This window comes from Anoplophora glabripennis, unplaced genomic scaffold, assembly GCF_000390285.2.
Source record: "Anoplophora glabripennis isolate ALB-LARVAE unplaced genomic scaffold, Agla_2.0 scaffold222, whole genome shotgun sequence".
NCBI classification, from domain to species: Eukaryota; Metazoa; Arthropoda; class Insecta; order Coleoptera; family Cerambycidae; genus Anoplophora; species Anoplophora glabripennis.
In genome coordinates this window covers 70311-82904 of record NW_019416366.1, presented here as the reverse complement: position 1 = coordinate 82904, position 12594 = coordinate 70311, and the positions used below count along the sequence as shown (strand labels likewise).

The window sequence follows — 12594 nt, the reverse complement described above, 5'->3', positions numbered from 1 at the left end:
AAAACTGTTTTGGAGCGCCATTTTTCCAATATGGTGACTACTTCCGCAAAAAAAAGAGGTGGTAAAGTAAAAATTCGGAAATAACACGTTAAAATCTATAAATATACCAATTTTCAAGACTCCCCTGAAACTTCACAGGCAAAACTTCCAACTGATTGGACTATATGTACATTCAATTATTTGGTAACATAAGCAATGATAATCGTGTGACCCTATGTCAATGCCAATATAAATAGTCATAGGGTCGAATCCTAAGGCATTGTTATTGAAATGTGACATCTGATTTGCGTAATATTTCGCAGATATTCTATTTAACATAGATACGTGGAATTATGATCAGATTAATTTTCGCCGACCCAGCTTCTCTCACGTAGCTTCTCTTATCACAGATAAAAACTAAAAATACCAGATATATTTGCAGTGAAACCGAGAAAAGAATAGAGCAATACTATTTCAAAATTGATTTTAATGTGTACAGCAATATAGGAAGTTGCATTGGCAAATTTCGTCACTACTAGGGCTGTGTCCGCTTTTGTGCGCAATATTGGCCTTGTTGTCTCTTTCTCCCCGATAGATGGAGAAATGTCAGGTAGTTCGTGAGAAAATTAACATTAACGTGTCACGAACCAATACAATTTACATCTTTCCACGACTGTAATTATTTATTTCACAAATTTACCTCATACACAGGGCATGGCGTATAATACTGTGTTTATTTTAATTAAATGAATTTTGCTGTGGGTCACAGGGATCAAGGCGCTGCATAGGAAAGTCGTAACATTTCTATTTTTTTTAACCGGCCACGCTTGACAGATCACATGCAGGTAATGGAAATCGGTGATCGGATATTAGTATTTCATAACGTTTAAAAGTAAAGGGTTGGAATTATGTAAATGAGTTTTTTATATATGAAAAATGTATATAACAAATTTGTAAAACAAATTTTCATCAAAAATAAAAAAATTAGCCTAGTTTAATGTCCAAGGATTGTACATTGTAACCACTTTAAACTTTAAAAAAAATTCTCTCAATAATGTCCACACGCTATTGAGTTAAATTTTCACTCTATTAGTATGAGTACAACTGAGTGAAATTATTGCATCAGAAATGAGTGAGTTTTACTCAAATCTGAGTTGCTGCTAACTATCAATTGAGCGACTTTTGACTCTATTCTGAGTATATAAAACCAATTTAGAGTTGACTTTTTCTCTACTACGATTTAAATTTAACTATTATTGAGTCATTTTTACGCAGACTTGGTTTTTAATTAACTAAATATTGACTGCAAAAATAAATGATGATGAATTAGAATATACACTGTCGAAATTAATTCATTTCGCGGGGCCTCCTCCTGTCCTGGCTGAGATCCACCAGCTGAGACCCGCCGCCACTGTAGTCGAGATTACAGAAGTAATATGCAAGTGGTGGCATCTTCATGGCGCCATTCAAATTACTCGAAATTAATATACGTTTAATCTCAGTCAGTAATGAGGACATTTACTCTGATCTAGGTACAAGTGCACCAAATACGAGTTTAGGTGAAGAATTTATTTAAGGAGTACTCAGTTTTACAGTTAGTTTAAATATAATCACAAATGAGTGAAATGATCAAAATGCTCAATATTGAGTGAAAATGTACTCAATCATTTCACTAAATAGATTCACTCCGAACCTTTATTGCTTTCACCCAGACCGAATTTTTTAAAGTGTATATTCTCTTTAAATTTTAATTTAAATATCATCGTATTAAAGTCATAAATTACTAAGTTGCCACAGTGGTTTCTACACAGATGTTTTAGAGACAATATTTTAGGTCTCGATTAAAAAAATTGGTTAACTGATGGACGAATAGATTATCATATCCTATATTGTACGTTACAGATACGTAAGTATAGGAATAATTTAACTATCCCTTTATTTAACCAAATATTATCCTCGACCCAATATATCATTGTTTTTAATTATTGTAATCAAACCATTGTATTTAAACATAATTTCCAACAAAATAGTATTAACGGACACTTGTTCAGCACTACACGCCATACACCACGCCACGAGATGACCTAATGGGGAGGATGGGAATAGACAAAGACAACGCACGACAACCATAGAATGGGGTGGGGTAGACATAATGAGGACATTTACTCCGATTTATCTAATTATTTCACGGGATATTTTAGTGAAAATGCTCAATATTGAGTGAAAATGTACTCAATAATTTTACTCAATGAATTCACTCACACCACTTTTTGACAGTGTACATACCCTTTCAGTTTGTAGTTTCGTTAGACCCAAATATGTCACAATATTAACTTGTTTTCGAGCTACACAGAATTCTTTATCGGTGACCAAATTTGTTTGTTTATATTTGGCAACATATATCACAAGTTTATCAGTTACCGAGTTACCTTGCTTTTTATCTCCGTGAATTATCGGAGCCGTAAGTAGGCCTCTAAAACCCTATCGTTTTTCGCTAATGGGGGTTAAGGTGGGTCAATCACTAATTAACAATTAATACTGGTAACCTTTGCCGCAAATTAACGCCAACCTTGATTTTTAGCGTTGCGCAAGCCAGCGCACAATCCTATTAAGCCCAGATGTGTAGTAATTGAATATATCATTTACATACTGCCACCGAGTATTGCCAATAAGTCATATTGTGGCTGTAAAAAACTCGTATAGTTGCTACCTGTTGAAATAACAATTTATCCGTTTCGAAACCAGATAGGTTCGGCTCAGGCGCATGCCTTATAAGGCCTACTGTTATCGCAACTACAACTATATTATTAGATCATACATAGTTTATGCTGAAAACAGTAATTCAGCTTAAAGAAAAGGAAAGACACTGTCTATAACTTGCAACTTTACTGTTTATCATTCCATTCTTTGTATTCTCAATATAAATACTTCACCTTGCAGGCTGTTACATCATAATTATTGAGCAATGCAATTTATTAAGCGAAATTAAAATATTAATTTGTCGCATTTCTATGTCGAGGATAAATAAATCTGTAATTTATTCCTAAGGCGTAAAGGTCTCACCTCTTGACACCAAATCGATTTTATTTTGATAAAATTCTAACGCGGATTCGCAGTTTGCCTTAACCCTCAAGCTGATGGCAAAAGTTAACTTAGAGCGTTTAGGAGTGAAGCGGGAGACGGGAGACCCTATGTTTACAACAGCGTACGAGTATGCCGATTTTATTATTTGACAGTCCTTTGTAAGTTGACAGTCCTTGTCATGTATATAGGTATGCACTATCGGTCGTACAGTTGACTGCTTTAACCTATAAAATGTCAGATGAAGAACGGAGTCAGTAGAAAGGAAAATTTGTGACCAAAAGAAAGTATGAGTGCTTGAGAATTAGTAAAGAAAATAACAAAAGCAGGAAAAAGCTGTTGAAGAGAATATTGTGGAGCCAGAACCTCCGCACACCGTACGAGGGCATCAACTAATCGACAAAGCATGCACTGCTCTTTTTGCAAAGAAATTTTAGGCATTTTAAAATGTCTACAAACTGTGATCACGAAATGATTTACGTGGAAAAGTTAAAAATAATACGAAATTGGCAGCATTTTTTCGTAGCACCCTATGTTCCTTAATCCTCGTGTGCAAGAGCGTTGTTAAAGCGTCTTAATTGCTATCGCCTTTAATTGTGATTTTAAGGGAAATAAATCCGAGATTTATTATTCGCAGTTCACAGAAATTATATCGAAATTATATGTAATTAATATCCGCACGCTTGCAACATGATGCAACGCGAAATTCAATTCCGATTAAAAACCATAAAACAACCGAAGGATAGAGAAAGGAATCGCACCTTATTCATTCGCGAAACTTGTGATTAATTCTTTTTCAACTGATCTGGCGTGATCTGATCTAAACTTATTGCGTCTATTGGTGCGAAAGGAAAGGGCCTTCAAAATTCACAGACTAGAATTAATAAACATTCTCAGAACTAATGACGTGCATATTGTTAATTATCATGGTATTCACAAAGTTGCACAACGCCTTAATTAAAAAAAAATAATACACTTCCAAAGACGAGGAAGAGTACGTAGAAAAATACATACAACACGAAATATACCAATGATTTTTTTTATGCAACGCTACTGGCGCTTCTACTGCGTTGCAAGCACATTACATGCACGAAGTCATTTGGCTACGTATAAAAATTAGACAGCACGTGTGACATTTTCAAGGCCGGCTAGATGTACAATCCCGTCACGTGATTTTCATTAATAACTCGTCAGCTATTTACCGATTTGGGGATTTTACACAGAACGTGTCGACTTGATACATTAAAACTGTACCCATACGCCGTTCTTTGTCCGCGCCACCATTACGCATTCAAGGCCTCCTTTGAAATTCATGAACGCGAAAGGTGAATGTCAAATTTAGTCAATAGTATTAAAATAGGTGTTGTAAACGACTTATTTTAAATAATTTACGAACGTCTGTTCGTCGGATACGTGGCATTTGGAATTCGTAAATCGCTTACTAACTAATGAGGTGTTCTGTTAACCAAAAACGTATGCGATATGATTAACTGGCATGAATAAGTACAAGCCGAGCACAAATCGGCAACCTTTTGAATAAACAAACGACCGTTCCAACGCGACGTGACGAAATACTCGGGTTTTAAAGGTAATTCGAGAATAACATAATCGTTATGAAATAGCTGTGTACTTTTATGACACAGTAAACGAATTAAACTGCGTCTTAGAGTACCCGGTTTTTCTACTCGACGTTACATCGATTATTTACTTAAATCGAGTCGGCTTTGGAAGATATTTACAAACAAATGAATGGGCGAGCTCCTTTTTTTCACCACACGCAAGTAAATAGGAGTTGGCTACCGAATAAACATTTCAATTATGATGTCGAGACGAAAAAAAAACCGATGCCTAATAACGCAGTGGCGTCACGAAACGCGTCACTTGGTTACCATGGCAACGCAGATCTTTACTGTGGGCGGCCAGTAGAATATGAAAACTGAAGGGTATAAAAAGGAGGCATTTAAATTTCTTTTGGTAATAGAAATCTCGATACATTTCGGTATATTTGTTTTGTTTTTAATGGCCAACAAAATGTCCGAATCCAAGCAGAAATAAGCTATAATTGTTGCCAAGATCTCAGCGGCGATAAAATGAATGGAATAATTACTAAACGGACTCCAATTGTCAACATGCAACAGCAGTAGCGTCAAACAGTGGAATTTTTGCAATTTCAGACAGAGACAAATGTGTGGAAGTCAGTATTTTAAAGTCCATGATAGTTATGGAATCGTACAATCAATAGTTCTGACCAAGTCATATCATTTAACGATATCTAGGTGCATTATCAAAGGCCAACTGCGATGGAGAGGGAAGTTGCATTTGATGGTAAACAATTACAAGAGATTAACAGATTAGAGATTATACTTGAAAACATTTTGTTTTACAATGAGAAGGTCAACCTCTTATGTTCGAATCAGGTAACTCATGAAAAATCAAATTAACAATTTAGTAGTCTGGCAGAAATAATAAGAGAGAAACAGTTGCTTCCAATTAATTCCCTTCGTCTTGGCAAACATTTTATTTTGAATTGGACAAAGGAACATTGGCTCAAGTTGAAATAACTACACACTTAAATTTATTTCATTGTCAGTTGAGTGAGTTAGTAAGAACTATTTATTGTATAAATCTTTTATATTTTCGTAATAGTCGTCCTCCCCTCGTCGTTCTCATGGTCCACCCTTCGCCACGCATTAATTTAACTAAAACTACTGCGTACTAGTTTCGAGCTGGTCCAGATCGCAGTCGGCCAAACAGGTTCAGCGAAGATCCGCGGACTTGAACTCTGGGAATTTTCATCACGAACCCAGTTTAATATCGCGACCTTCCGACCTCTCTCAAGTTTCTGCATTCCTTATGCGACGATTAATTTATTTAATGTGGGAAATCGGGGGAAATACTGAAATATATGCACCCCATCCCCGATGGGGTTGGGATTTTTATAGCCGCTCCCGATATTTGCATATCATCGATTGTTGGGCGCAAACAGCAATTCTGTGATTATAAAATTTCTATTTAAATCCTGAAGGGTCGGGCAAATAACCCTTCGACGTTTTTAATCCGCAGCCCCTCACAGTTGAGGCTTTTATAGTCCATATTTTCCGTTTTCTTGGTAAAAAATCGCTGCGTTTCTATCGAGAATTGTACATTATATTGATAATCGTAATTGCCACTGGAGACGTCTGTAAAGGGTTTAGACGTTTAAAGCCCTTTTTATTGTTACGCTAACATTGTTTGTCTCCCCTCTCTGTCTGGTAGAAAGAGTGAAAGCAGCGCTTAGGACGGGCAAGTTTCGAAAGGCAGGTAAAAAGTGCGAGGAGCAAGCGGTTTTTAATATTTCGGGCTAGTCGATTGCACCTATTACGAAACGCTTTTTGTCGACTTAATTACTTGCCTTGACTTTCTAATTTTACTGAAGAAATTGTTGATTAGCCAGAGGAGATAGCTATTAAACCAAAATATTGGAAAGTGGCACGATTTAGTATAAATACTTTTTCTGTGATAACTACAGAAGTTACATCATTGATGAAAGTCTGTCTAAATACGTGAAGCATGTTTTTGTGTTTTGGTATTTAAAATATGCTGTAAACCTTTCAAAATATTAACTAAAATATTCGACAAGATCAAAGTGGAGATGATGCAATTGTGATTTGTTTCCACGACAGCTCGCGACATTTCAAATCGACTACAATCATAATTTGTTTAGGCAATTGTAATCTTCTTTTATTTTTGTTTCGCTAATTGCCAATTATAATTTTGTACGGTCAAACGTCATACACGATTTTTATTCGAGTAATGACGTAAACGTTTCCGACATTAGTAATTATATTGCCTTTATATGGCTGCAATTTTCGGAAAGTCGGTTGCACAAGCTGACATGAGCGCATTCGCCAAAAGTAAGGCCAGTGCTAACAAAACTTTATGACGGATATAATCTATTCACAAGAAATTACAACACAAAAAAATCTGTACGTAAACAACTTTTGTTTTTGGGTATAAAATTTCACGAGGGGTATTTAAATGCGGCTTGCTTAAAATCGCATTGGCCTAGGTTAGTGCAGGTTACACAAAGGGACCTTTTGATCTTTATTAGGGGGACCTTGGGTGGTGTTTGCAAGTGTCGCAACAGGGCCCTTATCCGAGGCGGTATTTGCACCTCTCCTACGAATTTTTTCGAGGCGTTATCAAGCGACAACAAATATTGATAGACGGCATACCTTACAGACCAACTCCTCGTGCGTGTTGATGTCGACGCACCGATACAGCGAACTGCCCTCAACTTGCTCGAACAGCTGGTACTTATCCGCTATGACGGAGCTCTGGAAATCCCTCTCGCCCTGGTTGGGGCACTGGGGGGCGCCTTGGTCCCGGTCGGAGGTCACCCTCGGCACCCTGCATTCGACATCCCGCGGGTGGGAAATGCGGAATTTCTTTATCACATCGCCCCCCGGGATGGTCGCCTCCACGGCTGACTTGTCCACCACCCGAGCACTAGGTAATACCTCTTGGATGTTTTGCATTTTGTTTTCGCACACTCTCACGCACTTGCACTTAATAATAAAAATTTGTTACAGTCACTTAGATTAAGAATTTGTTAAGGTCTCTTACGGCACTAACTTGAATGGATGCTCTGGAAAAGAAAAAAAAAATAAGTCTTGACATGTGTCAAATTGCGGGAGTGTAAGGCGTTGCGAATGGCGTATACATTGCGGCAACCGCGTGCGTTACGATATTTCGCAAATTATTATGTATAACAATTATTAAAATTGCCCAATTTGTTTGGCGATTACTAAAACATTTACATTGCATTTACTTTGCACAACCAGCTGTAAGCGTTGCTCAAAATAAAATTAAAACCGTATTCCCGTTATTAATTAAGAGAACCGTGGTGTAATTCCCTCCGATGTTGGCTCACATCAGCGGGATAAACAATCGATAGGACTCGAAACGTCGCCGCGTATCCTTTGTTCGGCGGGCACAAAAGGAAATGTCACAAAAGTTAGACAAGGTCCCGAGCGCGGTTGCGAAACGCCAAATCCAAAAGTCAACCATCGAAAGGTCGAAAAAATGAACAACGAGCGTCGACATTGGCGGAATCACTCACCTTGTCGAAAGTCCTGGAGAGAGAAGATCCTTGGAAGTCAAAAAAATAACAGTTTCATAATAAACGGCGAATGTAAAAAAAAATCAAAATTGATGCAGCACTGAACTGTCGCGTTCTCACAGTGGTCAAGCGCACAACACCAGTGTCATCGCGCCACTGACTGAAATTGGTGCTGCCGTAAAATCTGAAATCCATTTTACTACTTGCCTGCGTGCGTAGAATGGGGGGGCCGCCGCGCAAGCGCACGGTCCTGAGCTTTCCGGCGTCCCAAGCTGCCTCGACGGGCCGCGGGACATGTGCTTTTCAGATTTCTACCTGAGCTTGGGGCAAGGTGTACGGAGCGTCTGCCGCCCACCGCATCCACCCTCCTCTACAAACATACTGAGTACATACACATGGGTGGACCGCCTTAGATTTTCGAAGGGAGAGATTTTCCACAATTCTATACAATCTGTCCCAGGGTGGGTGCCTTGTAGACGTTTTTATTGTTGATTTTTCAAGAGAAAGTTATTCTTGATAAAAAGTTTTGCTTATCTCGGGAAGCCATTGGCAGTAATCAAATATGTAATAAAACATACAGGGCGTCCAAAAAATTTCAAAATATGAAATTTTCCCCAAGCAAAGTGCCTTTCATTTTTGTTTTCGTTAAAAACTGTTTTTAACGAAGTGGTTCGAGAACTAAAATACAGGGTTTAATTTTATTTTGGCAGAAAATTTAGAGTTCAGAAGAAAACTAATATTTCAATAAGACGGATGCCTTGCACATTTCACACTTCTAGTGAGAAACTAGCTAGACGTTCACTTCCCGAACAAGTGGATCGGACGATATGGACCAATACATTGGCCTGCACGGACACTCGACTTGTCCCCATTAGATTATTTCGGGTTATTGCCATTCTCAAACTATTTGAGATCCAACCTTGAAATTTTAATATGATATTCTTGAAGGTATAAAATGCAAAAGAAAATTTAATTTCCTGGAAATGTCACACTGGTATAGCCCCTTATGTCGTACCATGAAAAAATATTTTTTCAAATAACTTTAAAACAGTTTGAGTCGGACTCCTCAGTTGATATAACTCTTTAAATATATCACTAAGTATGTAAATAAATGACACATGGTATCTTCTTTGGTAATATTATTGAAATTCATTCATTCAAAATGGTGAAAATTGTTCTACGTTAATTGTTGAATAGGCGAGTAAAATGAAGTATGTAACAAGTCTTGAAATTTGCCTGGAGACATGAAAATTGACAGGTTCTATTATTTGTTTACAGTAAGTTTGGCCATGAATTAATTTACAAAAAGTCATGCGGATATAGGTTTGTGATTTACAAAGTAATTAAATGAACTTATTAAGAAAATCGGGCTGTGTAGACTAATAGCTGGATAGATTTCGTTCTTTTTATAATGAAGATATTTAAAGAAACATTTTTGTATTCTCTCCGACTCATTAATATTTTAAACTAGGGGCAACATAATGCAAGCGTAACAGATCTGATCTGATTGAAGTCCAATGACATGAACTGAATTGCATTTAGATTAAAGATAGATATAATAAATAATAGTTCGGAAAAAAAATTGGGGAAAAACAGTTAAATTTAAACTCGAAATAAAAATACTGGTTAAAATATCTTTCCACTTAAAATCTCCTTGAATAAATGGATATGCAAATGATACCTACATTATAACAAGATTTGCATATTCAAGATCCGGATACCCTTAAATCTCAGACTAGTCGATATTAAGCACATTGTAACAAAATATAAATATAATATTCTATTTAAAACAACAAAATGTTCTCTGGAAATTAAAAAACAACATTGAAAGTGTGTTTTAACCAAAATTCAACGTAAAAGCAAGCACTCAAAATAAACTTTGTTTAAATTAGAGTCCAGGCCTGACTCTGAGTCTTTTGAATCTTCTAATTCCAACTAACTCAATATGTATGTTCTTGGTCATTTCAAGCATATTCCAATTCTTCATCAGCTTCTTCTAAAAGCGAACATGATTACTTTTCGTATGAATCATACAAATCTTTTGACGCTGCAGAAAAAGGTGATGGTGAATTTTCCAAACAAGAAAATCACTGTGAGAAAAACTAGTAATTTATGTCTTTGTCATAGTAAACGTATAATTTTTAAATAATTATTTCCTTGGTTAGTTATTTGAATTTCCTTATACAATCACTTCTCTCTCTGTTAGGATATTTTACTTTGAGTCAAGATTTACCTGTATTACTCAAAGTCTATGGCAGATATCCAAAATTTCACAAAAGGTGCGAAAAATTATAAAAAAAAATCTATTGCTGAAAGTAAATTAGATAATACTTATTGTTAGTACGTGTAAAAATATTAATAGGTTGTCCAAAGGGTGGAGATTCCAAAAAATAACACCCTGTTTGTCATTCTCTTACACTCCCTATCAATATATTACACTCAAACAAATAAAGACTAAACCAAGAAGTCTCTAGCTCAAACCGTTTTAAAGTTATATGAAAAAGAGATATTTTCTTGATGTAATTTAAACACCCAGTTTCTTGTAAACGGTTCAGTTTTCGGAATACGTTTATATAATAGGCAATTTATTGTCAGTTGTACCCGTGTACCGACAGTTTTTAAACATTATGTGCTCATGTTTCGAATACCAAGCAAATAAATATTTCGAAACATTGTTATCAGGTGTCTCGTAAGATACACCATCATTTTTGTCCGATTTTAAAAACTAGATGATTGGGGTTAACAGCTGTTAAAATAGTGCAAATTGATATTAACTTTACATCATTTTTTTCAGCGCCTATCTTACCTACAAGCGTTGTAATTTTGTTTAATGGAACTCTATGCACAATAGTTATTGTTTGCACGATTGTTTTGCCCTCCAGTCGATACTTAACAATATAAGCAACTGGTGCAATAGGAATAACTTGTTGCTCAGTGTTAACAAATGTGGTATTATCACGTTTCTATTTAATCAAAATATTATTGTTTTTAACTACAATCTAGACACGTCAGTATTATCAGAGGTCCAAAATTTCCAGAAAAATTAAGCAGCGCATTTTTTTTTCTTGAAAACTTGATTGATATGAAACTAAAGAAATTATTTTGTTAAAATCCAGGATAGGTATAAAGGATTATGTTCTTGCTGCGTAAGGAATTGAAATAAGATAACCAAGGAAATAATATACAAATTTTGTTATAATGTATAGTTTTCCTACTCTAATCGACTCCAAACTCGCTTTTACTGTTCGTGTGTGATCAATTTGACTAACGATAAAACTTTATGTTCATAATAATTACAATATCCTCGATATGTTCACAATTTTAATGCAATTATATGACTTTTTTGCATAATTATGCCTATTAAGACTTATTACCCTTTATCTGCTGCTAATATTTTGATAAATATGTTAATAACTTGAAGAGAATACTAGATATTTCCTTAAATATCTTCACAATAAAAAGAAAGTTTATTCAGCTTGATTTCGTTAATAAGTTTTCAACTAATTTCCTCGTAGACCACAGAAGTACGTTTAATTGTACATTTTTGTATAAATTAATTCATGGTCAAACCTATTGTAAACGAATATTAGAAATAGAAAATTTCCACGAACCCAAGCAAACAAGTCTTACTACTTCATTTTTTTACTCGCCTACTTAAAAAATTAATGTAAAACAATTTTCACCATAGCTTTGAATGTAAATGGTACTTCGTCGAATTGATATGTTCACCCACAACCTAACATACTTAAAAACTTCGCATTTGCAACTATTTCATATATATTCGTTTCTTTCATGCTTTTAAAAAGAATAATATCAACCTTGAATAATATCGATACCATTTAAATCTACAAAAAATTGATACAGAAATATATTAATTTGTTCTAAGATAGATAAAGGGCTTTATTTGAGCAACAGAAGCATATTTAATGAAGTGCGATACAGCGTGCTATATAATTATAGGTTTTTTAATAATACTAGGTTTCTTATCAGAAATCCGTTCTTCGAAAATTTACCTAATTCCCATTCTGAGATTTCTAAATATATACAAATAGAATTATCCAAACTAATCACAAATTGATCCTAAATTTTGCAATATGGCGAAATAACTATTTTCACAATGAAAATGCAGTGCCTTGTTAATTTCATCGTATTATATCTGTAATATTAAAACATATGGTTACACTATACAGGGTGTATTTAAATGGAGGAGCACAAATGATACCAGAGATTCCTTGGGTAAAAGTAAGTCGATTTAACCTAACATACCTTTATCCCAAGTCGCATAATAAAAAAGATACGGGGTGTCAAAGTGAAAAATAAAGAATGGTTTTTCCTTAATAATTTCTATAATATTAGGCAGAAATGTTTCAAATTTTCAACAGAGATTTTCTTTGAGGAGATATTTTTAATTTCATAAATTAGTGTTACGGATC

General features: G+C 35.3%; 1 protein-coding gene across 1 annotated transcript in view; it reads right to left on the bottom strand.

Annotated features, from left to right (window-relative positions):
- LOC108907303 (tribbles homolog 2) overlaps window positions 1-8313 on the bottom strand; it is a 76515-nt gene extending 68202 nt beyond the window's left edge. Inside the window, exons 1-2 of the mRNA XM_018710926.1 lie at window positions 8162-8313; window positions 7275-7687 (exon numbers count right to left, since the gene is read on the bottom strand). Of these exons, the coding sequence (XP_018566442.1) occupies window positions 7275-7577 (303 nt within the window). The 5' untranslated portion in view covers window positions 7578-7687; window positions 8162-8313. The remainder of the gene's footprint in view (window positions 1-7274; window positions 7688-8161) is intronic.
- Between the last annotated feature and the right edge of the window lie 4281 nt (window positions 8314-12594).